Source organism: Phaseolus vulgaris, chromosome 9, assembly GCF_000499845.2.
Source record: "Phaseolus vulgaris cultivar G19833 chromosome 9, P. vulgaris v2.0, whole genome shotgun sequence".
Lineage (NCBI taxonomy): Eukaryota > Viridiplantae > Streptophyta > Magnoliopsida > Fabales > Fabaceae > Phaseolus > Phaseolus vulgaris.
This window is the reverse complement of record NC_023751.2, coordinates 14,036,253-14,059,889: the sequence shown is the minus strand read 5'-3', so window position 1 is coordinate 14,059,889 and position 23,637 is coordinate 14,036,253. Positions and strand designations below refer to the sequence as shown.

General features: G+C 34.4%; 2 protein-coding genes across 4 annotated transcripts; one reads left to right on the top strand and one right to left on the bottom strand.

Moving 5' to 3' along the window:
• The first annotated feature begins 2,135 nt into the window (after positions 1 to 2,135).
• LOC137820991 (pentatricopeptide repeat-containing protein At4g31850, chloroplastic) lies at positions 2,136 to 6,664 on the top strand. 2 transcript variants are annotated; one of them, XM_068625368.1, is made up of 3 exons: positions 2,136 to 5,851; positions 6,180 to 6,371; positions 6,466 to 6,664. In XM_068625368.1, exon 1 carries the CDS (start codon positions 2,470 to 2,472, stop codon positions 5,788 to 5,790), a length of 3,321 nt encoding a protein of 1,106 aa, XP_068481469.1. In that variant the 5' UTR covers positions 2,136 to 2,469; the 3' UTR covers positions 5,791 to 5,851; positions 6,180 to 6,371; positions 6,466 to 6,664. The 2 variants fall into 2 exon arrangements, with proteins under 2 accessions (XP_068481469.1, XP_068481470.1); XM_068625369.1 differs by having other exon boundaries at positions 2,151 to 5,851; positions 6,180 to 6,664.
• A 1,091-nt stretch (positions 6,665 to 7,755) lies between these two features.
• Positions 7,756 to 19,360, bottom strand: LOC137820291 (probable protein phosphatase 2C 60). Of its 2 annotated transcripts, XM_068624280.1 has the most exons (12): positions 19,197 to 19,307; positions 17,866 to 17,920; positions 17,521 to 17,643; positions 16,179 to 16,242; positions 15,196 to 15,304; positions 14,494 to 14,644; positions 14,216 to 14,341; positions 13,809 to 13,932; positions 13,353 to 13,429; positions 13,107 to 13,159; positions 8,450 to 8,504; positions 7,756 to 8,082 (listed from the first exon to the last, which is right to left on the bottom strand). In XM_068624280.1, the coding sequence occupies exons 3-12, from the start codon at positions 17,635 to 17,637 to the stop codon at positions 7,879 to 7,881; spliced, it is 1,080 nt and encodes a 359-aa protein (XP_068480381.1). In that variant the 5' UTR covers positions 17,638 to 17,643; positions 17,866 to 17,920; positions 19,197 to 19,307; the 3' UTR covers positions 7,756 to 7,878. The 2 variants fall into 2 exon arrangements, with proteins under 2 accessions (XP_068480381.1, XP_068480380.1); XM_068624279.1 differs by lacking the exon at positions 17,866 to 17,920 and having other exon boundaries at positions 19,197 to 19,360.
• Between the last annotated feature and the right edge of the window lie 4,277 nt (positions 19,361 to 23,637).

The window sequence follows — 23,637 nt, the reverse complement described above, 5'->3', positions numbered from 1 at the left end:
TAATCAAAATTTAGAAGATCAAATTCAATTATATTCAATATTATATTCAAACTAATTTATATCAAATAACACTCTCATTTTATCTATATATACATAAAGGGATTCTCCAAGTATTTTGCATACAAATTTATTTATATTTTATTTTAAATATTTTAATCATTTTCTATTTTTTAATTATTTATTAAATGACTAATTTTTTTATAATTAATTAGAAATTACTTTTTTTACTTATATATAAAGATTCTCCAAGTATTTTGTATACAAATTTATTTATATTTTATTTTTATTAATATTTTAAATATTTTAGTCATTTTTTATTTTTTAATTATTTATTAAATAATTAATTCTTTTTATAATTAATTGGAAATTAATTTTTTTATCTTATTTTTAATATGAATATTCTGGTCATGTATAAAAATCAGTTATTAATTTTAAATTTAGAATAGTTTGTCAAAAATAGTTTATTAAAAGTAGAATAGTAGTATAACATTTATTAGGACGTGAGTTTTTTTTCATATCTTCATCTTTTTAAAACTTATAGTTTTTGTTTTTTCTTATCATTTATTTTAGTTGTTGTCATTTTTATATATTTTTTTAAATATGAATATAATAATAATAAAATTAAAAATACGAATACACATGTTTGAAAATACCTGAAAAGGGCCTGTGTTCCCGATCAAATAATATTCTTAACAAGTTAAACCAACTCATTAAAATAACTTATACACCAAATTCATGTATAATACTTTATTCATAGTTAGTTAATAAGATATACATTTCACCCATGTCACAACAACGTAGCATATTTTGAAATTAAGTGAACCAGTAATATTTTTTATTAAACATGTTTAATTTTTTATTTTTTTAAACGAAAATAAAATGTGAAATTAACATATAATTGTCAATACATAATGTAAGTATTTTTAATTTCTTTATTTTCTAAATATAAGAAAATTTAAAAAAAAATCAGATTTCTAAAGTATATCATACATACATATATATATATATATATATATATATATATATTAAGTTCATGTATATTTTTAACATCGAATAGTGATTTAAAAGTTATAAATTATTGAAAATTAAAAGAAAAATATTTGTTCTCTTGCACATGAAAATTAATTTTAAAAAATATAACAAGTAAAATGAAGAAACATAAAGTATGAGTTGAGAAAATACACAAGATCATATAAAAATATGTATCACATAAATAAACCATTACTGTTAATTATAAATTTCAAAAAATGAATAATTTTTATTTAAAAAACAAATAATATTTTTTTTTTGTGAAACCTATCTATGAACAATAATAATTCTTTTATGTAAGGGTATTTTATTAAAGTTAGATGTTCCTGCTATGCTAGGTAGATGAGAGTTACAGAATTATTGAAGTCTTCGTCCTCGATCGGGCAGGTTGTTGGGTGCTTGATTGGGGTCTTTCTCGTGTTTTTCCCTCGGCTCTCGGTCTCGGGCGAACACCGGATGGGGTACCTGCGGAAAGGTACTCCGACGCCCAAGTCAGTAAAGCGAGTGATAGATACTCAGGTAGGTGTATAGTAATAAATGACGTACCTTTGAGATGTGTGTTATGGAATAGATCTCACTTAAGGTTGCATTACCTGATCCTTAATGACAGATTAACTTCACTGACATTGACTTGAGTGTTAATGGGTGTATGTGCCGGTCGATCAGGACGACCGTGACGATCTTTGGAGTCTCGGCCAAGTTTCCAAAGTCTTGACCGGTTCCACGTGTCTCGGTCAGGGTGACACGTGTCTCGGTCTCGTCCATACCAGTATATTAGATAAAGTAAATTAAATATAATTTTTTTTCACCAAAATATTTAAACTTTAAAGTAACTATTGTGAAATAAAATACTTTTATTGATTACCTATTAAAAAAATAATTTTATTGATTAAAAATAAAGAAATTGCTACATCAACTAATATTTCTAAAGTGGCAAACAAAGAATCAACAATTGTTTTAAAAAACATTTTAATTTTAATCATATATGTATGTATAAAGTGTGTATGTATGTATCAACACATATTTGTATTTGAATAAAATGTTTTCACTTTTAAATGAATAAGTGGTGATTAGAATTTATCTTTTTTTATTAGTAGCAGTTGTATAATAAACATGTAGATATTTCATCACTGATAAGGTTGGAGTATCCTCACCTATCACCTCACAATCGTAAGGGTAAACCTTACCCAGTTACCTGCAATGTTACAATTTCATTACACATGCTGATATTTTGGTGGCAAAAATATCCAAAACCCAAACTTGATGTTTGTCAAAGTCTCTGTCTTTCACCAAACATTACCCTCTGCTGTGCTCAGTTTGCATACCCAATTACGGTGACAGGTTCATACACTTTTGATTTGCCACCATCTACTCTTCAATGTGCTTGTTCTGAATTTTAGTCTCTCCTTTGCTTTGTTACTGTTGGACGTTGGTGTTTCTATGGCTGTTGTAGTGCCCCTTTCTTCTACCTCTTGCTGTGCTTTCGGTGACACCAATGTTTATGCTATGAGCAATAATGGATTCTTTGGAGGAACCCCATTTGTCAAAATGAAATCTTTGCCTAATGGGTCTTTGGTAAACTGGAAGAAACATGGAAAAAGACAATTGGGTATTGGTGTCTTAGTGACAAGATGTGCCCCTGAAGTGGTTGCAGTAAATGGCAAGAGCAAAACTAGAGTGTCTTCTGAAGAAGTTATTGGCGTTTTGAAGTCAATTTTGGATCCCAATTCTGCTCTTTTGTATTTTAAGATGGTTTCCCAGTTGCCTAATCTTGTGCATACACCTGAAACATGTAATTACATGCTGGAGCTCCTGAGGGCTCATGGGAGAGTTGAGGATATGGTTTTTGTTTTTGATTTTATGCAAGAGCAAGTGATTAACAGGAATCCGAATACATATCTCACTATCTTTAAGGCTCTTTCGATTAAAGGTGGGATTCGGCAAGCACCATTTGCACTTGGAAAGATGAGGCAAGCTGGGTTTGTCTTGAATGCTTATTCATATAATGGACTGATTCATTTCCTGCTCCAACCTGGCTTTTGTAAAGAGGCTTTGAAGGTTTACAAAAGAATGATCTCGGAAGGGATGAAACCTAGTATGAAGACTTACTCAGCGTTAATGGTAGCATTGGGGAAGAGGAGGGAGACCGGAACCATTATGGATTTATTGGAAGAGATGAAAACTTTAGGTTTGAAGCCAAATATCTACACATATACCATATGCATTAGAGTGCTTGGGAGGGCAGGGAGAATCGATGATGCGTATGGGATTTTAAAGACAATGGACAATGAAGGATGCGGGCCGGATGTTGTCACTTATACGGTTCTAATTGATGCACTTTGTGTTGCAGGAAAACTTGATAAGGCCATGGAATTATACACAAAGATGAGAGCTAGCGGTCACAAACCAGATCAGGTGACTTACATTACTTTAATGGGCAATTTCGGTAATTATGGCAACTTGGAAATGGTGAAAAGATTCTGGAGTGAGATGGAGGCTGATGGTTATGCTCCTGATGTGGTTTCCTACACTATAATTGTTGAGGCTTTATGTAAGTCTGGAAAAGTTGATCAGGCATTTGATATATTAGATGTGATGAAAGTGAAAGGGATTTTTCCAAATCTTCATACTTACAACACGTTGATCTCTGGACTTTTGAACCTGAGAAAATTAGATGAGGCATTAGAGCTGTTCAACAATCTGGAATCTTTGGGTGTTGAACCAACTGCTTATTCATACGTTCTTTTTATTGACTACTATGGAAAGTTGGGTGATCCTGAAAAAGCTCTTGACACCTTTCAAAAAATGAAGAAGAGAGGTATTTTGCCTAGTATAGCCGCATGTAATGCATCTTTATATAGTCTTGCTGAAACAGGTAGGATCAGAGAAGCAAGATATATATTCAATGATCTTCACAAGTGTGGGCTTTTACCTGATTCAGTAACCTATAACATGATGATGAAGTGCTACAGCAAAGCAGGGCAAATAGACAAATCTACAAAACTTTTGACTGAGATGTTAAGTGAAGGGTGTGAACCAGATATAATTGTAGTTAATTCTTTAATTGACACACTTTACAAGGCTGACCGAGTTGATGAGGCATGGAAAATGTTTGGGAGATTGAAGGATTTGAAGCTAGCTCCTACAGTTGTGACATACAACATTTTACTTACTGGTTTAGGGAAAGAGGGAAAACTCCGGAGGGCCCTTGATTTGTTTGGGAGTATGAATGAGTCTGGATGTCCTCCAAACACAGTGACTTTTAACGCACTCCTTGATTGTCTTTGCAAGAATGATTCAGTTGATTTGGCTTTGAAAATGTTCTGTAGAATGACAATCATGAACTGTAGTCCTGATGTTCTGACTTATAACACTATTATCTATGGCTTGCTCAAGGAAGGCAGGGCTGATTATGCATTCTGGTTTTACCATCAAATGAAGAAATTTCTCTCCCCTGATCCTGTAACTTTGTACACCCTCCTTCCTGGTGTTGTAAAGCATGGAAGGATTGAGGATGCAATCAAGATTGTCATGGAATTTGTAAATCAACCAGGTTTACAGACAAGTAGTCAATTCTGGGGAGAATTAATGGAATGTATTTTAATTGAAGCAGAAATAGAAGAGGCCATTTCATTTGCTGAAGGATTGGTGTGCAATTCTATTTGCCTAGATGATAATTTGATAATACCTTTTATTAGAATCCTATGCAAGCGGAACAAGGCTCTTGATGCTCAAAATTTGTTTGACAAATTCACCAAAACTTTGGGAATTCACCCTTCCTCGGAATCATATAACTGCTTGATAGATGGGCTTCTTGGAAGTAATATCACTGAACCAGCTTTCAAACTTTTTATTGAGATGAAGAATGCAGGTTGTTCCCCGAATATTTTCACCTACAACTTGTTGCTTGATGCTCATGGTAAGTCAAAGAGGATTGATGAACTTTTTGAACTGTACAATAACATGCTCTGTAGGGGATGTAAGCCGAATACTATAACCCATAATATCGTCATTTCTGCCCTTGTGAAATCTAAAAACATAAATAAGGCATTAGATTTATACTATGATCTCGTGAGTGGTGATTTCTTTCCCACTCCTTGTACATATGGTCCTCTTATAGACGGCCTTTTAAAGGCTGGAAGATTAGAAGAAGCAATGAATATTTTTGAGGAGATGTCAGACTATCATTGCAAGCCCAACTGTGCTATTTATAATATTCTCATCAACGGATTTGGGAAAGCAGGTAACGTTGACATTGCTTGTGATTTGTTCAAAAGGATGGTTAAGGAAGGGATAAGGCCAGACTTGAAGTCTTATACCATTCTTGTAGAATGCCTGTGCATGAGTGACAGAGTTGATGATGCCGTGCACTACTTTGAGGAACTAAAGTTGACTGGCCTTGACCCTGATACTGTTTCTTATAATCTTATGATCAATGGCCTTGGAAAATCGCACAGGTTTGAGGAAGCTCTTTCTCTTTTCAGTGAAATGAAAAATAGGGGAATCACTCCTGATCTTTATACTTACAATTCATTGATTCTTCATTTTGGAAATGCTGGAATGGTGGACCGAGCCGGAAAGATGTTCGAGGAACTGCAGCTTATGGGTCTTGAACCTAATGTCTTCACTTACAATGCTCTCATTCGTGGGCATACTATGTCAGGGAACAAAGATCGAGCCTTTTCTGTCCTCAAGAAGATGATGGTTGTGGGGTGTAGCCCCAATGCAGGAACATTTGCTCAATTGCCTGATAAATGTTGATTTTACTGAGTTATCTCATGGGGCCTTTCGTATGTTCCTGATTCAAAAGGGAGGCATGAAGGTATTAATGTTTTACTAAGAATTGATTTTACCTGATAGTTTATGTGGAGTTTGATTGGCACGTAATATCACTGTAAATGTTTACAAATCAACTGATTAGAAATCATCAATGGTATTATTGATAACAATCTTTATATTTTCAGGCATATATTATTTATTTTCAGTGCATTGTCAATGTAAAAGTTTTTTGCTGTCTCAAATTGTCAATCAATTAGAAATCATTCTAGATATAACTTTTAAGATAGTTACAATGTAATAAATAGACTATCACATTGTCTGTATATGTATTATTGATTCATTTTATCAACTTTTTATCATGTTTTTTGTAGGACTACTTTGTCTTGGAAATGGCCTTGGATATTAGAATCGCATACCTCAATTTTTCAGTGGATGATTGGCATGCATAAAGATTGTATCATGCTGGAAATTCCTGCTGATTAATGCTGAGAAATACTTGTGTAAGAAAAGTCTCTCCCTTGTTCTTGCAATAATTTTTGAGGATCAATTCCGAACATTAGACAGTGAGTATTTCTACCCACAAGTATATTTCATGTTCCATACGAACAATACGGTTGGGATTACTTAGGCTCCTACAATATTTTTTCGTGACTACAGGCATGAGCTTCGCTGCTAGATGAGGCTTTCGGTGCTGATGACAGAAGGGTGGGGGTGTATGTAGTAAGGGAATTGAGGTGTGATTGCATAACACCAAGATGTAAATCGATGATGAAATGTACAAAAACATAAGATACCTTACACCAAGATTTGTATAAAAAAATGCGAGAGCTTATTGAGGCCGTTATTGCCAAATAAAGGATCATAAAGTTTTGTTAAGGTATTAAAAAAATGAGAAAGTAAGTTTTACAATTTCACACAGTCAATAAAAAAATGAAAAATAAATAAATAACTAAAACAATCCAAATCACAAAAGAGGGATTGTTTAAATTAAAAAACTACTATTTTCCTCCCTCTAGATATTGATAAGTTCGACAGTATTTAAAAAATAAAATTACTTCACTGTTTGTAATGTGCAGTGGTCAGTAACCTGAGTGATCAAGCCTAGAGACTATGCAATGAAACTCAGAACACTTCTCTTAAAATGACGTGTCAGTGTCAGATACTCGTATCGGATATCGACGCTCGTATGATACTTGTAAGACACATATTCTTTAAAGTGTCTAATTCAAAAAATATTTATTGGATTTATGACAATTCTAATACGATTCTAATACAATTTAAAAAAAATACATTAATTTTTTAAAAACTCAATTTTATTGTATAATTTTTATTATAATTATAAAAATAAAAAGTAAATCATTTTGAACTAGTAGTGAAAAACATCTTTCAGCTCCAAAAAATAATTTAAAACATACTTATACACATAAACATTTATTTATTGTCAATTCATATAATTCATAATTATATAATATATAGATATGTATTCTCATGTTCTACATTTTAGAAATTATACGTATCTTTGTGTCTGTGTCAGTGCTACATAGATTGCCAACTCTGCCACCATTAACTACTTCACTCACGAATAGGATTTTTCAATTTTCTATGTATTCAATGGATAGACCATAAAAGGCGCCCCCTCTTATAGCTCTGTTCCTAAGCAAAATGGCAAAAATAGACCGTTATGCATACTCACCAACAGTGAGTTATTGGTTTACTTCTAAAACTTTAACACATTTAAGGATAAAATTACAAGGCGTCTTTATTTTTTGGAAAATGAAAAGTTGTGTATCAAAAGGAGTGTGTTACAATATTTCCAAATCAAGAACCCCACCCGTTTTAGATTATGCCTCCTTTAGCATAAAGACTTTTTTTTACCGAGCTAGTAGCTTTCTTGCAAGTAGTTGAATACAAACTACAAACAATTACTGATGCTTGGGAGCCGCATGCTGAAAAAGCAGGGAAAATGACCATTCGAACGCATTCTAATAATTGGTACTACATATATTTAATATATGTGTATATATATATATATATATGATACAATATTTGAACTGTTGTTGAGGAAAAATGCTAACTTTCACTTCTCTCTAGTTGTGTTTCAGGTTCAGCTTGTCCGTTTGAAGAGGATTGCTCTTCTGTTGATGCACTGGACTGAGCAGGTCTTTTGAACTGCACCAAGATCATGGTCATATTGTCACATCCCTCGCCAACGGCAGTTGATGGTGCCAAACACCGGTCAAGTACTCTTTCACACACAACAGAAAGTTTCGTTTCCTGCGTATAAAACAATCACTTTTATAAATTGTGGCACCAAAAACATTATCATCCAGACCATAAAAATTTAGGCACAAAACATTTACAGAATTGATCAGAAATGGCACAGTGCTAGAGATCGAGTAAAAGATAATGGCTATAGTGAAAAAATGCATTAAGCGTCAAAGAAAGTGTGACTCTGACCACCACAAGAAACATTATATATTCCTTTATTAATTCTCTTCAACAACTACAAGCACAAATGGCGGAGTTCTTATCCGTCAAAGCACTCGGTACGCATTAAATATCATGAATAAGCATACAGTCACTCTTAATTGAGTCAATACTTTATCATCCAATTAGAAAAGGGTTAAAACTAAGAACTCACCGATTGCAATTGTTCATGAATAAAATCTACGAGTTGTTGACTTGACATGCAATCCCTGGAAATAATGAGAAACAAATTATTTAAAAAAAGGCAGCTAAAGGGGCTTATGTAAGAAAATTACTATTTTCAGAATCACATTCTGTTACATACACTGAACTCACACACCGATACACCACAAAGACACCGAGAAAAAAATACTGAATGACCTCCGTATTATTAGTGGAACTGTGCAATGTATTCGAATATCAACCAAGGAAAACAAGTTTTCCTTCTCCACAGGAATTATCCTGTTTACAAACTGAATTCACAAAAAGTCCCCTTCCCCCAATCCGGTTGGTCTTTATTTCCCTAACCACTAACTGCCACCTACCCTTTGTTTCTCCTATGATACACCCTCCAAGCTTTTTCCTTATTTCCCTTCTGTTATGTCCTAACATTACTCCCTTCGGACAGAACAACCTTGTCCTCAAGGTTGAATTCGGGAAACTAGTCCTAGATGATCTTCACGTCTTCCCATGTAGCCGTGTCCTTTTTCCCATTATTCCATTTTACTAGGATCTGCGGAATGTTTGCTCCTTGGATGGCTCGCTCCCGTCTATCCAAGATCTTTGTTTGATAACAACCTCCCGCCTGTCCTTACAACTATTTCGGCATTCAGGTTGAATTTCGTGCAACCCTACTGCTAGCTTTAGTTGAGATACATGGAACATTGGATGTATTCGAGCTGCATCAGGTAGTTGGAGTTTAAAAGCCACCGATCCTACCACAGCTACCACTAGAAAAGGCCCATAGTATTTGGCTGCCAGCTTTGGATGCAGTCGAGTGGGCATGGATAGCTGCCTATGCGACCTAATCTTCAAGTAGACCATATCTCATATTTTAATTGGAGATGGTCTTCTATGGCGGTTGGCAAAATGAGACATTCGATCTTGTGCCCTCCTTAAATGAAATTTAAGCTAGTCTAAACTCATCCAGAATCATCAAATCCTGCTCCACTGCTTCTACCATAGTTTCTACTAGAACAAAGCATGCCAACGATGGGGGTGGCCGGCCATACACTACTTCAAAGGGTGTACACTGCGTCTCCCCATGAAAACTAGTGTTATACCAATACTCCGCCCATGGAAGGAAAGTCGCCCACATCTTAGGTTGTTCTGAACTAAAACACCGTAGGTAGGTCTCCAGTGTTCTATTCAAAACTTCGGTTTGACCATCCGTTTCGGGATGATATGCCTTTGGCGTTACCAACGTTCTAGCTAACTTGTGATCTCCTCTAATGAGCACTTTTTCTCCTATGCAGAAACTCGTAGTCAACGTTATTTTCACTTCCCCAACTTTGCCAGCCATGCCACCCCCAAAATCACGTCTACCCCTCGTAACTCAAATAGGAAGAAGGTCTCCTTGATCATATGATTTTCCAAGTATACCTCTACCTCTGGACAACACCCACTTGTTTTTTTTTATGGCCATCCCCCAGTCTCACATTGTATGTTGGTGTGGGTTCCACATGTAATCCCAACTGTTTTACCAGCTCTGTCGAGATAAAGTTGTGGCTAGCCCCACTGTCAATTAACAACATTGTTGGTCTATTTTTTAGAGTCCCATGTAACTCCATGGTATGCGGTTGTATTAGACCTCCAGTAGAGAAAATGGACAGATCCATTTGGCAATACTCCCTCTCTTCTTCCTCCTCATCTCCATTCTCTTCAATTTGCCCAAGCACTCCCTGATTCTCATCCACTGGACTTCCTTCCTCCTTTGCGCAAATGATCACTCTTAAGTTCTTCTCTGGAGCCGTAAGCCCCTCCACAGTGGAAACACCTTCCCTCTTCCCTTCGTCTCACATACTCTGGGTAAGGCAGTGCCCTTGACCCTTCCCCAGGTCGAAACTCTCGACTGGATGATGCAGTTTCCTTCCTCGCTTTACTTCCTCGCTTTACTTGCCATACTAGACGACATCAGACCGTTGTTCCCCTTATACACTTTCGTTCAACCGGTTATTCCCGGACACCCAAAAGAGCCCATACTCTTATACCCAGTGCTGCCTCCTTTTTCTTCTTTGAAGGCCTCCTCTACATCAAGAGCAATCTCCATTTCCCTCATCACTTCTTTTGGATCATGGGGTCTGATCTGATTTCGAATTCTGGGTTGCAATCCCGCGAAGAAATATCCCAGTAACTACTCTTCCCCTGTCAACGGTACCTGGGACACTAGCCCCTCAAAATCTTGAATGTAATCCTCCACTCTCCCATTCTGTTTGAGTTTGGCTAGCTTCTCAAAGACCGAACACCTTTCTTTTCCCCCAAACCTCTTGTCTAAAGCCATAGAAAATTCTTCCCAAGAATGGTTCTTGGAGTTCTTTCTCCAAGAGTTAGCACTGCCCTCCATGCTGATGAAAGTCAGATGCAAACTTTCTTGGCCTGATACATTCTGCACTTCGAAAAACTTTTCAGCTCTTGCCAACCATCCCGACGAATCTGTACCCTCAAAACTGGGTAACTCCACCCTCCGTGTCCATGATTTCAGTTTTCCTTCCTCTTCCATATCAGATTTTGACCTGTGTCGTGACCGTTCACTCCTTTCTCCCTCATTCACCAAGTTTTCCCCTCCGTCGGACGCTCTATCTCCCTTCTTGATGTCCCTCAGCAATTCTTTTATGTCAAGAAGACTCTCCTTCAACCCGTGAATCTCTGTCTTCATCTCCACCATTCGCTGATTAGTTTTTCTAATGCCCCTGTTCTCTATTCCATCCCTTATTCCTTGACCTCAGTTTTTCTTTTGGATCCGTCAAGTTGGACCAATTGTTACGTACACTGAACTCACTCACCGATACACCACAAAGACACCGAGAAAAAAATACTGAATGACCTCCGTATTATTAGTGGAACTGTGCAATGTATTCGAATATCAACCAAGGAAAAGAAGTTTTCCTTCTCCACAGGAATTATCCTGTTTACAAACTGAATTCACAAAAAGTCCCCTTCCCCCAAACCGGTTAGTCTTTATTTAAAGACCAACCCTTCCTAACCACTGAACTGCCACATACCCTTTGTTTCTCCTATGATACACCCTCCAAGCTTTTTCCTTATTTCCCTTATGTTGTGTCCTAACACATTCCATCAACAATGCTTTTGTGGATGCCATTGATGCCATTGGCATAGTAAGGCATCAATTTACATCTATCTGAAAAAGGGTAAATTAAGACATTTGTGGGATGGAAACTGAAAATAGGCCAGGTTTTTGTGATTTCTGAAACTACAGGTGTTTGCATCAGTGTATAGGTATGAATCAAGAAACTCATTCCACCCACACAAGACACAAATAACAGTCACCACTAAGGGTGGGCAAAAAATTCAAAGTACAAATCCAATCCATAATTATCCATATCCATATTAGTTTTAATTCATTTAAATAGATTTATTTCAAACACAAATCTATATTTTTGGATTTTAAATCCAATCCATTTAATTGGATATGGATTAGATATAAATTGGATACATTTTTGGATTATCCAAATTGCATTTTGGGATGGATTTTAACTTGACCCTATCTAAGTTAAGCTAAGACAATCCATCCGATGTCGAGTCGAGCGAGCCCGGGCCAATGTCAAGCCGAGCGGGCCCAGGCTGATGTCAAGTCGAGTTGGCCTGGGCCGATGTCAAGACGAACGTGCCCGGGCCAATGTCGAGTCTTTCGGGCCCGGGCCAATCTCAAGCCGAGCAAGGTCGAGTCAATGTCGAGTCTCCCGAGCATAGGCCGATGTCGAGCCGAACGGGCCCAAGCCAATGTCGAGCTGAGCAAGCCCAGGTCGATGTCGAGTCTACTGGGCCCAGGCCAATGTCGAGTTGATCAGGCCCAAGCCAATTTCGAATCTCTCGGGCCCTAGCCGATGTCGAGCCGAACGGGCCTAAATCGATGTTGAGTAGAGCGGGCCCGAATCGATGTCGAGTAGAGTGGGCCCGGCCCGATGTTGAGTCGTCCAAGTTAGGGCCGATGTCGAGTCGTCCAGGCTCGGGCCAATGTCGAGTCGAGCAGGCCCGAGCCAATGTCAAGCCAAACGGGCCCAGACCGATGTTGAATCATCCAGGCCCGGGCCATTGTCTAGTCGTCCAGGTTCAGGTCGATGTTGAGTCGTTCGGGCCCGAGCCGTTGCCTAGTCGTCGGGGTTCGAGTCAATGTTGAGTCGTTCGGACCCGGGTTGATGTCGAGTCGTTCAGGCTCGGGTTGATGTCGAGTCGTCCAGGCCTGGGCCGATGTTGAACTGAGTTGGTCTGCATTCAGGTTGAGTCGGCTTAGGCCTAGTTCGAGCCAAGTTAGTTTGTGTCCATATTAAAATGGATTCAATGTAATTGACAAAGTGGATTTAATCTAATTAACAAAATAGATTTAATCCACTTTAAATGGATTTAAAAAAAATCCATTTAAATTTGATCTAGTTAAAATGGATATGGATTTTAAATCCAATCCATTTATTTGGATTTGGATTGGATCTAGATTGGATTTTGAAAAATCCAATCCATGACCACCCCTAGTCACTACTGTTCCTAGAATGAAAATCCATTGGTGCTTATCATCACACTTTAATAATGTAAATGACATCTTCTAAATACATCATAACATTCCGAATCAAATGAAGATGAGGAAGCCAGAAGAATACCATATGCCATCACAAGCTAACACCACAAATTCATCTTCGTCACAGAGCTCAACCTGTAAAAAATATGAAATCAACAATAATGTATTAGTCATAGCAGATGCATACATAAAGTTTAATACTTTAGACTACTAATAAGCCCTATCCATGCATTTTACTATGGATCCTACCATTATATAGAAAAATAGAAACGGTGGCACATTTATCACTGAGGCAGCTAGCTGAATTGTATTACAATAACAAACTTACAGTGTTTATGTCTGGATTGGAAGTTAAAATTTGTTTCTCAGCAGGAAGAAATTTATTCTGTTTAAATTCCATGTCACCTGCAGTTAATTGAAACTTATTAAAGAATGAAAACATTATAAACCATTTCCATTCCCCCACAAAATCCCAAAGGAATCTGTATCTTCACGAAGAAAATATCATCATGACTCATGAGTACACATACAATTTTGAAATCTCCAATTACATGGTTTTAAATCATTTTCCTTTTCGTGTAAAGAACCAACATAAAACATGCAAAACACAAGTTGTTTGGGTGTTGAATTCATCAAGTACACAAAATTCATGGATATTCCTGAGCTAAAGATGCAGAAGCCCAGCCCAGACAGTCCACTCAAGTTATAAATGAAAGAAAGAAGAAATAAAAAAAGAAGCATAATTATTCATTTTAAAAAGTTCACTGGCCCATAGATACATTACCAATAGCTCTTGCAAGATTTAAACTTCCATTAACTCGCCCAGCGTGAATAAAACCACCAGCTTTTAAGATTCTTTCCTTCTCAATCTCAAGATCAGGTTTGTGGTCTCTAGACAAATTGTATGCCTGTAGAAGACAGCCATAGCAAAACATTGTAAGTAATTTATCTACAACATCTATGCATATAGTTTACAAAAAAAGAGGGACAAACCATATTGTATGCCTTCAAAAAAAGCCCCCTTAATAACTTAGACCAGCCAAATTAAGGCACACATTCCCAAATAATGTATAGTGTTTAGACAAGCAAAATAGAATTTTTGTACCTATGTATGTATCTGCCTGTGGATAATATGCATAATTAATGTAATATGCATAATTAATTTTCCAAGAATTTCCACTCTGAAGTTACCTGACCCTTCCGAGATATCACACATCGCGAATCACCAGCATTTGCAACAACAAGTTGGTTGTTTCTAATAACTGCAACACAGGCAGTGCTTCCCGAAGTTGGTCCAGCAAAATCAGAATGAGGCCCCTGATTGCAATTAGTAAATTCAAATTTGTGAGATACAGAAGAAAATTTCTACTAAAAGCCACACAGCATGCTCCAATTTACCAAGTATATCCAATGAAGAAGTGATACTGAAGATTATTATTTAGGATATCCATCTTTAATGTCACACTTACCTCCTCAAAAGCCCAATCATCAACTCGGATACCATCACTGCTTCTTGGTGACCAAATCAAACCTTCTATCATCCCAGTAAACTTGTTTATCTTATCCCCCAATATTGATAATTCCCTCCATCCCCTTTGACCACGCATCATCTCATCCATTCTGCATAATATTGAAAATGCCAGTTTGTAACATTTTACTTTTGTATTTTCGTTTTACTGTGCAGTGAGAGATGTATAAGTAATCAATAGTTACTCTTTTCTCAATTAGACCAGGAAAGAGAAGCAATGTAATATTGTACTCCATTTCTGCTGAATAATATCTAAGCTTAACAGGACAAAGTAAATTAATGAATACGCAAACCATAATCAGCAACTAATAATTGAGCTACAACTTGTCACTTAAAAAGGATAAATATAATTTCTTCATACTCTTCCAATTATTCAAGTGCATAAAATAAAACAAACCTAAGTAACTTTGAGAGGGACCATTGCTAATAATATTTCTTAGTGTATTAAAAGAAAAGAAAAAGATAGAAAATAAGAACTACAAAACTGAGATCTTAGCTGATGAACCAAATCGAAACTCTTTAATAGAATAAAAGTTCAACTCCTTGCAAGAATGAAACATTGAAACCAGTTTGTCTTTTAATTGCAAAATTCAGGCACTTCCATTAAGTACTGTATAGAAGTGGACACTATTTTAAATCTAACCTTAAAAAGGATTTCTGAAGGGAGGTTCCTATATCTCCAGTTACGTATGCTTCACTTTTTAGCACCTCTTGGTGGAGAAACTTTGCACAAAACTTCGCAACCACCTTACCTGATTTCAAACTAGAAATAATTAATGAAGTATTTTCCTCTTGTTTTGTTGGGGATTATTGAAATTTGTAGCACAAGTCAAATATATGGCACACAATAGTAAAAACCCAAGTAGTAGAGGAGGATAAGCATAAAAGAACCTTGATCTTTTCTACCATAAAAAATGGTTTGAAAAGGGCCAAACAGAATCTCTTTGAAAATCAATTCAATAAATAGAGCATAAGTATAGACGCATTTACAACCACGGCAGAAAATACAGTTGACCAAGAGATGGAAGCCCTGTGAGGTTCTATCTTGAGAATCTAGAATCAAGGAACACAAGTTACAATGGTGTAAATGGGATTGAATGAAGCAAGGTAATGCACCAGGGTCTTCATGCATGTCCCATTATAATCCATGCCCAAGTCACAAAAGATATGTCAAATTTTTTTAAATTTAATTCATGCCTCAAAAGCTGAAATCAACTACAACTAGAAGCAACACAAAAGTTAACTTTATCAGTTCTTCAGAATAGATAAATAAATTTTACTAGAAAAAAATAGAAATACCCTTTAGACCATGGTTTGGGTTCTGCGGAAGTGTCTCGTTTGGGAATATTCAGAGAAATTTTTCTATTAGATTATATAGGGCTTCCAAATTTCATTTTTCTTTTCCTCTTTACTTTCTCTTATCTTTTAGAAGAAATTGTAAATTACTCTTCCATGCCTTCTTAGACACAAAGTAGGTAGGATTAGGAGTGTGAGATGCTCTCCAAAAGAGCTGGAATGAAAAAAGTAAAATACCACCCTAACGTGCTAAAAAACATCTGTAAATTAGTAATAAAGTAGTAAAAACGGAATTCTGCCATAAAAGTAGCCAAAATTTTCAAACCTCACCTCCATGACCATCATAGACACCAAAAAATGAAGTCGAATCATCCAGATCAGTATATGCAGCATGCTAACAAAATGAAAAGAGAAAAAAAGATCAACAGCATATTAACGAGCAATCCGAGTGAAAAATAATAAAATGAATTAAGAGATAAAAATTTAAAAGCAGAATCGATGTCATCACATTTACTCCTGAAATCACATTTCACTAGACAAATCATTGCAACTTTTGAAATGAGAAGGCAAGCTCAATTATGCATACAAGAGATCAATCGGGTATTTTACAAATATACTATTGTTGCCACACACTATTGAAAAAATAGCTAGAAGAATGAGACTACAGAAATGCTGGGACTTCCACCTTTCTTGGAATTTGCTAACAAATATTTATCTGTTTCTACCATGATTAAAGAGAGTACAAACTGTAAAAGAATAATTAACGATGTCCCCTTGTGAACTGCATGCATCAAAATATAAAAGAACAAGATAAATAAAACATGAAAGTCCATCTTTCTCCAACAAAACATTTAATGTGAATCCACAAACCATAATATTATTAAAAGATAAATGCTAGCTACACACTCTTTTAGTGTTTATATGCCTAAGGCAACGATGTGTTGTTGGAGTAAGCCCAACAGCACAAACACCTGCTCAAGTCAGGACCAACTGAAACTCAGCATGCTTACATGCCTAGGGAAACAATGTATTGTTATTCCTTCTTATTGGTTGAAATTAATTGAAATTTAAAAAAAAAATTGTGGGTCTCACATTTTTAATTACTCGTGATTTTGTGATCTCCAATGAATTTCAACTTCCAGTAAAGTGTGTTAAGGCATCTCCAATGAGAGCAACTCACATGAGTTGCTTCACACATTGAAAAACGTGAAACATGAGTCCCACAGTGTCATCATCTTCAAGCAACTCACATTCCATTAGTTCAAATAGAAGAAATTTTAAACAACTCCAAGCAACTCATTATTTGATATTCTTTTTATTTAGACTTGATTATGATATATAACAATATTTATTACGATGATATTTTTTTTATTTGTAAGCAAGAGTTGCTTTTACAATCAACTCAAACTTTTTTTAAGCAACTTTCATTGTCATTCCACGTGTCATACTAGTTTTTAACAAATTGAGGCACTGATGGAAAAGGGGGGAAATAATGCAACTATAAAAATATTGACAGATACCAAGAAGCATAACACCCAATCAATTCAGTATACTTCTTACTAGACATTGCCATAATACCAAGTGGTTTATAGTTATTCACTTTGGAATTCTGGATTTATATGCAAAAGTCATTTGATTTATAAAACAAGCAACTTTTACAATGATTACTCACAGCATCTTCCATTGTTGCGCGCCACCCTTGCATGGATGATAAACCATATCTAAGACGCTCACTTTCACCATCTCCAGAAAACTTTTCAGTTTTGGGAGTGCTGAGATATATTCCCATTCCGAACTGAATTAAAAAAAACACACACACATTAACTTTACTTTCTTGAAGAAGGGAAATAAAAGAAAACTTAAATCAAAGGAAATGATAGACAGGAAAAATAAGTGTCATTGATAATATTCCTATGACTGCAAATGCTGCATACAAATAAATAGTAATACAAGAAGCAAACAAATATATTAACCTATTCTTAAGAAACAAAGCAAATATGATGCGCAGACTTCATACCAGATGGATATTCCAAGTAATAAACACACAAAAAATAGCAGCAACTGCTTTGCAACTGCAAAAAAATAGAAACACCACTAAGTTGGAAAGGATATTAGTGCACTTGCATCCAACGTTTTGAAACCCAAACTGGTGAGAAGTTTGGGTTCCAATACAATGTAGTCAATGGCACTAAAAGACACCCTCAGGCACTAAAAGACACCTTCAGGCACTAAAAGGGGTCAACCCCACTTGGAATGTGTCTCTGGATAACATTAAATAGTCTTTGAAGGATCAGCCACCTAATTTGCCAACCGTGATGCAAAAGAGGGTAAAAATAGTAAGATGTTCACGCTCTAGTTGGTTAAACTTGAAAAAGATTCTGGATTGTTTTCTCTAGTTTTTATTATATTGCTTTCACCATAGTGCAACAGATAATACAACAAGAGTAACATATTTGTTAGAAGTTAAGAAAAAATGTTCAAAATAGCAAAGGAATGGAGAGAAATGCAAGGAAAACTTCAGCAATGCTGCATTCCAGCATAAGAAAATGTTTTAGACAAAATATAAGAAAATGTTTTTCAAGACTGAAATTAGAAAGAAGACTCCAGCCACCAAAGAGCCATCTAAGCTTTTACTTTTCTCTTCACTCACAAGATTAAAGAAAACTAGCATGAGTAATGGAAAGACAAGCAACATATCTGTATTGGAAATTGCTTCAATTCCTAGGAATTAACGTCCAGAAAAGCTGAATAGCCAGATTCAAGATTAGTGGCTTATAGTTGTTCTAGGAAGTTACATTTCTCTTTACTGCTCTTAAATGTATTTGAATCTGAAATGATTGTAAATAGAGATTCTGCCGAGTGCTTCTCCACTCAAGCATTTTCCAGAAAATCACACTGTTCAACTATATGAAAGATATAACTGTTTGCAATAAATAAAAAAATCAAAATATAAAAATTGACAAGTGCCATGAAAGTTCGATAAAGAGGAGCATGAGTTCTGAGAAATTGACGACAAACAGAAGTTCCAATTTAATGGAGGGTGAGTAACAACTTTAAAGAAGAAATTGACGTATTTAAATCTTGATTCAGCAAAGGAATTTCTGAACAAATCGACGAGTTTTAAGAATCTGGCAAAGAATCATAAAGAGAAGAAAAAAAAAGAAATTAGGATTGAAAACAAGAAAAATACGAGTATAGATGGCGAGTTGTGGTTGGAAATGATGAGTTAACAGTTTGGGGGCAAAAGAGAAAAGCGCAGAATGAATAATGAATGAAAAGAATCACAACACATCGAAATCTTCGTTTTTAAAACAAGAAAGAAAAGAAGAGATGAAGAAGAAGAGGTACCTGAGTGTGAAGTGAAGAAGATTGATGAGAAAACAGGAATTGGGAAGAAGAGAGTGAGAAGAATTCAAGGTGACCGTTCAAAGACTAAAGCCGTTTTCATTCTTTCTCTCTCTTGGATTCTCTTTGTTCTTATCCCTTTCTTATTCCCTCTTTCTGTTTCAACTATTATACACAAATTGCAAATATAAATAAATAATTTGTCAAATAATAATAAAAGATGTTTAAATGTTTTGGTGATGAACAATGCTTATCAGACAAATCCATGGCCCGGATTTGACTCCAGCCTTCTGATTCGATCTGATTCGTTGCCGAATATGACGTCATGCTTTATCTCATCATGACTTTTAATTCATAACATTTTACAGATCTTAAAAACACTATCTTAAGTTAATATATGATTATTATTTTTGTATTTTATAAAAAAATATTTAATGTATGAAAAATTTATCATTGTTAGCTATAAAAATTATTCAAATTTAGTTTAAAGATAAAAACAAAAGAAAGTAAATTTTAAAGAAATACAAGTATCTCGTTTAAGACTAAGTGCAGTAATGCGTGAAAGACATGAGAAGATAAGAAAATATACACATGAAAAAATATTAAAAAAATTCTTCCAAATTTAGTAATAAATATTCGAGTGTTTTAAAATTCTTTTGTAATATTATTATCCATTTTTCACTTGTGACTTTAGAAAACACTGAATATTTACAAAAATTGTTATACGAGAATATAGAAAGATATCTTCGTATTATCAAGTGAGATAGTTTAAGAAAATAGTTTCTTTATAAAGCAAGAAGTTATAAGGAATTTAAATTTAAAACATTAAATTTAATAAAAAAATTATGCTACAAATGTTTTTATTAACTGATATCATAAAAAACGTTATATTTTTATCCTATTAAAATTCACATACACAATAAAATACTCTATTATAAGATACAGTATCGGAGCGATTAAAGGTGAGCAAATATCTTCCTCCATTTCAAATTTTATGGATTTGTCAAAAAACAGTTCTTAAATTTTATTTTATTTTTAAATCGATTTTTTCTATCAAATTTTTAAAATTAAATATTTATTTCTTAATTTTTGTCTTTCTACAAATAGACACCTTAAACTTTAATTTTATGTTAATAAATTATTGAATTTATCGCATTTGTAAAGACACATTGAACTTTTATTGTATTTTATTTTATTTGAACTTTAAATTTTATTTCTTTTTAAATAGAAGTCTAAAATTTATTTTTATTTTAATTAATTCTTAATTTTTTTTGTTATAAGCGTTTTTATGTTAAATAATTAGCATCTATTTTAAATAAACTATTAATCTTGTTTTGGTACAATTTATTTTTGTATATTAAAATATTATAAATACTTTTAAAATAACAAGAAAAAATGAAAGGTCTATTTGATTCTTTTTATCCTAAATTTTATTATGCGTTAATGTTTGTAAATCATAATATATTTTAATTGAAAACTGTAGAAAATTATTTTATAATTCTTTAAATCATATTAGTGATATTTGAATTAATTCTTTAAATAAAAATGAAATGATAAAGTAGAATAATTATATTAATTAAATTGTAGAATGACTTTATCGGGAATCTTCAACTTTTTCCATGACAGTTTTTGAATGTATGGGGAAGTTGGGGCAACTGCAAGACAAAATGATAAACAAATTACCTTAACAAACGTGCACAACTCATATTTTTCTTCTCAAAACCAAACACGGTGTAATTAATAATAAATGGGTTAAAGCGATGAATCATGGATTTAGTTCTATAATTAGTAAGGTGAGGATTTAGAAGATAAATAATTGTGTGAAAAGGTATAAGATCGACCTTGTAATTTGAACCAGGATATTCTTTTCTTATAGTAATAATATAATAATAACAAAGGTTAAAAATATTAGAAAATTAAACACTTATTTATACATTGAATCAAATCTGAGGTACCAAAGAGAATCTTGTGAAAATCTCTGAGGTCACTTTTCTTTTTAATAAAAGATGCTTGCTCAACATGTTCCTTCAGTATCTCATCGTATAAAATACGTATCACATAATATTTGGTGTATCATACTGTATGATTTTTTATGTGACATACCACTACGTGTACAACATTTCGTTGTATTTTTTTGACAATTTCCTCAGACTGTGTTGCTGCATTTATTTCTCTCATGGTTTCAATTAATTCTCAATAATGCAGATGTAGAAGAGCATTTATTATTATTATTAGTATTATTATTATTATTATTATATTTTGGAAGCATAACAGTGAGAGGGTGAGAGGGGAATGTGTGACTTATTGATGGTATATGAGATTTTCTTTGGCATCCCACGTGAGATAGATATATCTATAATCTTGCTTTATTCACTTATGTGTATTTATTATATACATTTATACAAAAGTTGTTTTTTTTAAAGGGGAATGTGTGCTTACCGGACCATTTCAATGTATGGATTTTAATTTAATGTTTTTGGATATTTTTTATTGTGTTCCTTGTAGGAAGATGAACCTACTGGCTTCGTCTTTTTTTTTTTTTATTAGTCGTTCAGTTCACACTTCAGCTTACTCCTTTAGTCTTTCTATTGCTCCTTTAGGTCTCGGTTGTCGGATCGGAGATACATGCAGAAGGCACTCCGACGCTCAAGTCAGTAAATGACACTCGGATATCAAAGTACAATAATTAATGAGATACTTTGTTCTTGAAATATGCGTTATTTATATTATTTTAATGAGCTTGCCTTATTGGGTCGAATTAGTGAGGTGGGTCGTACTTAGAAGTGTATTACCTAATTCATAATGATGGTTTAGTTTTGCTGACCTTGATTGAGCGTTAATAGGCCGAAGGTGTCGGTCATCCTACACGGATGTATATCGTTCGGTCGGCTCGACTGTGGAAGCCGAACCTGGTGTTGACTGTTCGGTCCATACCTGTACGAAATATCATAAATTAATATTGAAAAGTTCAAGAAGATTTTATTTTTGTAGTGAGGTTTTTAATTTACTTTTATTTTCTTGTAAAGGCCAGATTGCATATTCAATTTTTTTTTTATATTTTTTTCATTTTGATGGGTTCTTTACAAAGGATTGTATATGAAATTAAATATTTCGAATGGTGTACACTGAATATAATAGTAATAAAAAATAGATGAAGTTTAAATTGTAGATAATTTGTCTTTGAAAATAAACTTCTTCGAATTAAAGCACAATAAGTGAAACATGTGAGGAATAAAGTTATTATGATAACAGATTATATAGGATGCAAAATTAGAATATTTCACTTGAAATTTTGAAGAAAAGGTGAAATAAGTCTACCTTTATCTAGGTGAAAAGGTGAATTTGAATTTATTTTATTTATATGCATTAGGTAAATAGGTTCATTATATTATTTTCACGAGACATGCGCAGTAAGATGTTATTAAAATTTTTGGAATGTGAAATATGAGATTACATAAAGAAAATATGGAGGTGCAGACAAAACCTATACATTTTAATATATGGGTTATGCGGGTCAACTCGTCCCATCCCCCACTTAGCCCGTGCGGGCTGGGGATTATGCGGGGCAGACCAACGAGTTAAAATAAGTAACTCACCTTGCGTTTTTTCTACCGACCGCGAACTGTTCAACCCACTTTGCCACCCCTACCTTTTATCTCTTTCTTAGTAATTAAATTTTTTGGGATTTTGACCACGATGGGGTTATTTTTTTGCTTTTTATCAAAATGGAGTCCGTTTAAAAAAAATTACAAATTTAGGTAAGTCGTGTCAATTTGGCACGACTTCATATGCACAAATCGTCCCAATTAGACACGACTCTGCCATGTCACACTGAAGTTGTGCCAACTTGACACAACTTTTGTCATGTCATACTGAAGTCGTGCCAATTTGACACGACTTCTACCGCGTCATATTTTTTTTCTAATTTTATTGTTTATATATTGGGTAGTAAGTTATGTAATGTTAAAAATTAATTTGATACATAATTTTCTAAGAGTGTTAGTTTTAAGGAACAAAAAATTGGATAATCAACTTATTCAAACTTTGAGCCATTAACTCCTGAGGACATTTATGCCGGACATGGTTTCTCACTAGCCAAAAAGTATATTTTGATATTTAATGTCTCATGTATGCAAATTTTTTGATATTTTGATATATAATGGCGCCGGACATGATCCATACACGATTATCCATTTCTTTTCCTTAAAACTAACACTCTTAGAAAATTATATATCAAAATAATTTTTAACATTACATAATTTACTACCCAACATATAAACAATAAATTTTTTTTCAAAAAATATGACGTGGCAGAAGTCTATGACAGGGCAGAAGTCGTGCCAAGTTGACACGACTTCAGGATGACATAGCAGAGTCGTATCAAATTGGTACGATTTGTGCATATGAAGTCGTGTCGAATTGACACGACTTACCTAAATTTATA

Bases quoted from the DNA above. Each gene is read 5' to 3' on its own strand.
- LOC137820291 (XM_068624279.1), bottom strand. From the start codon at position 17,637: ATGGGAATATATCTCAGCACTCCCAAAACTGAAAAGTTTTCTGGAGAT. The intron at 14,645-15,195 runs GTTAGATTTAAA...AATATTATGCAG, and splicing joins CTTCAGAAATCCTTTTTAAG to AATGGATGAGATGATGCGTG. The intron at 8,505-13,106 runs GTATTCTTCTGG...CATTATTTCCAG, and splicing joins TTAGCTTGTGATGGCATATG to GGATTGCATGTCAAGTCAAC.
- LOC137820991 (XM_068625368.1), top strand. From the start codon at position 2,470: ATGGCTGTTGTAGTGCCCCTTTCTTCTACCTCTTGCTGTGCTTTCGGT.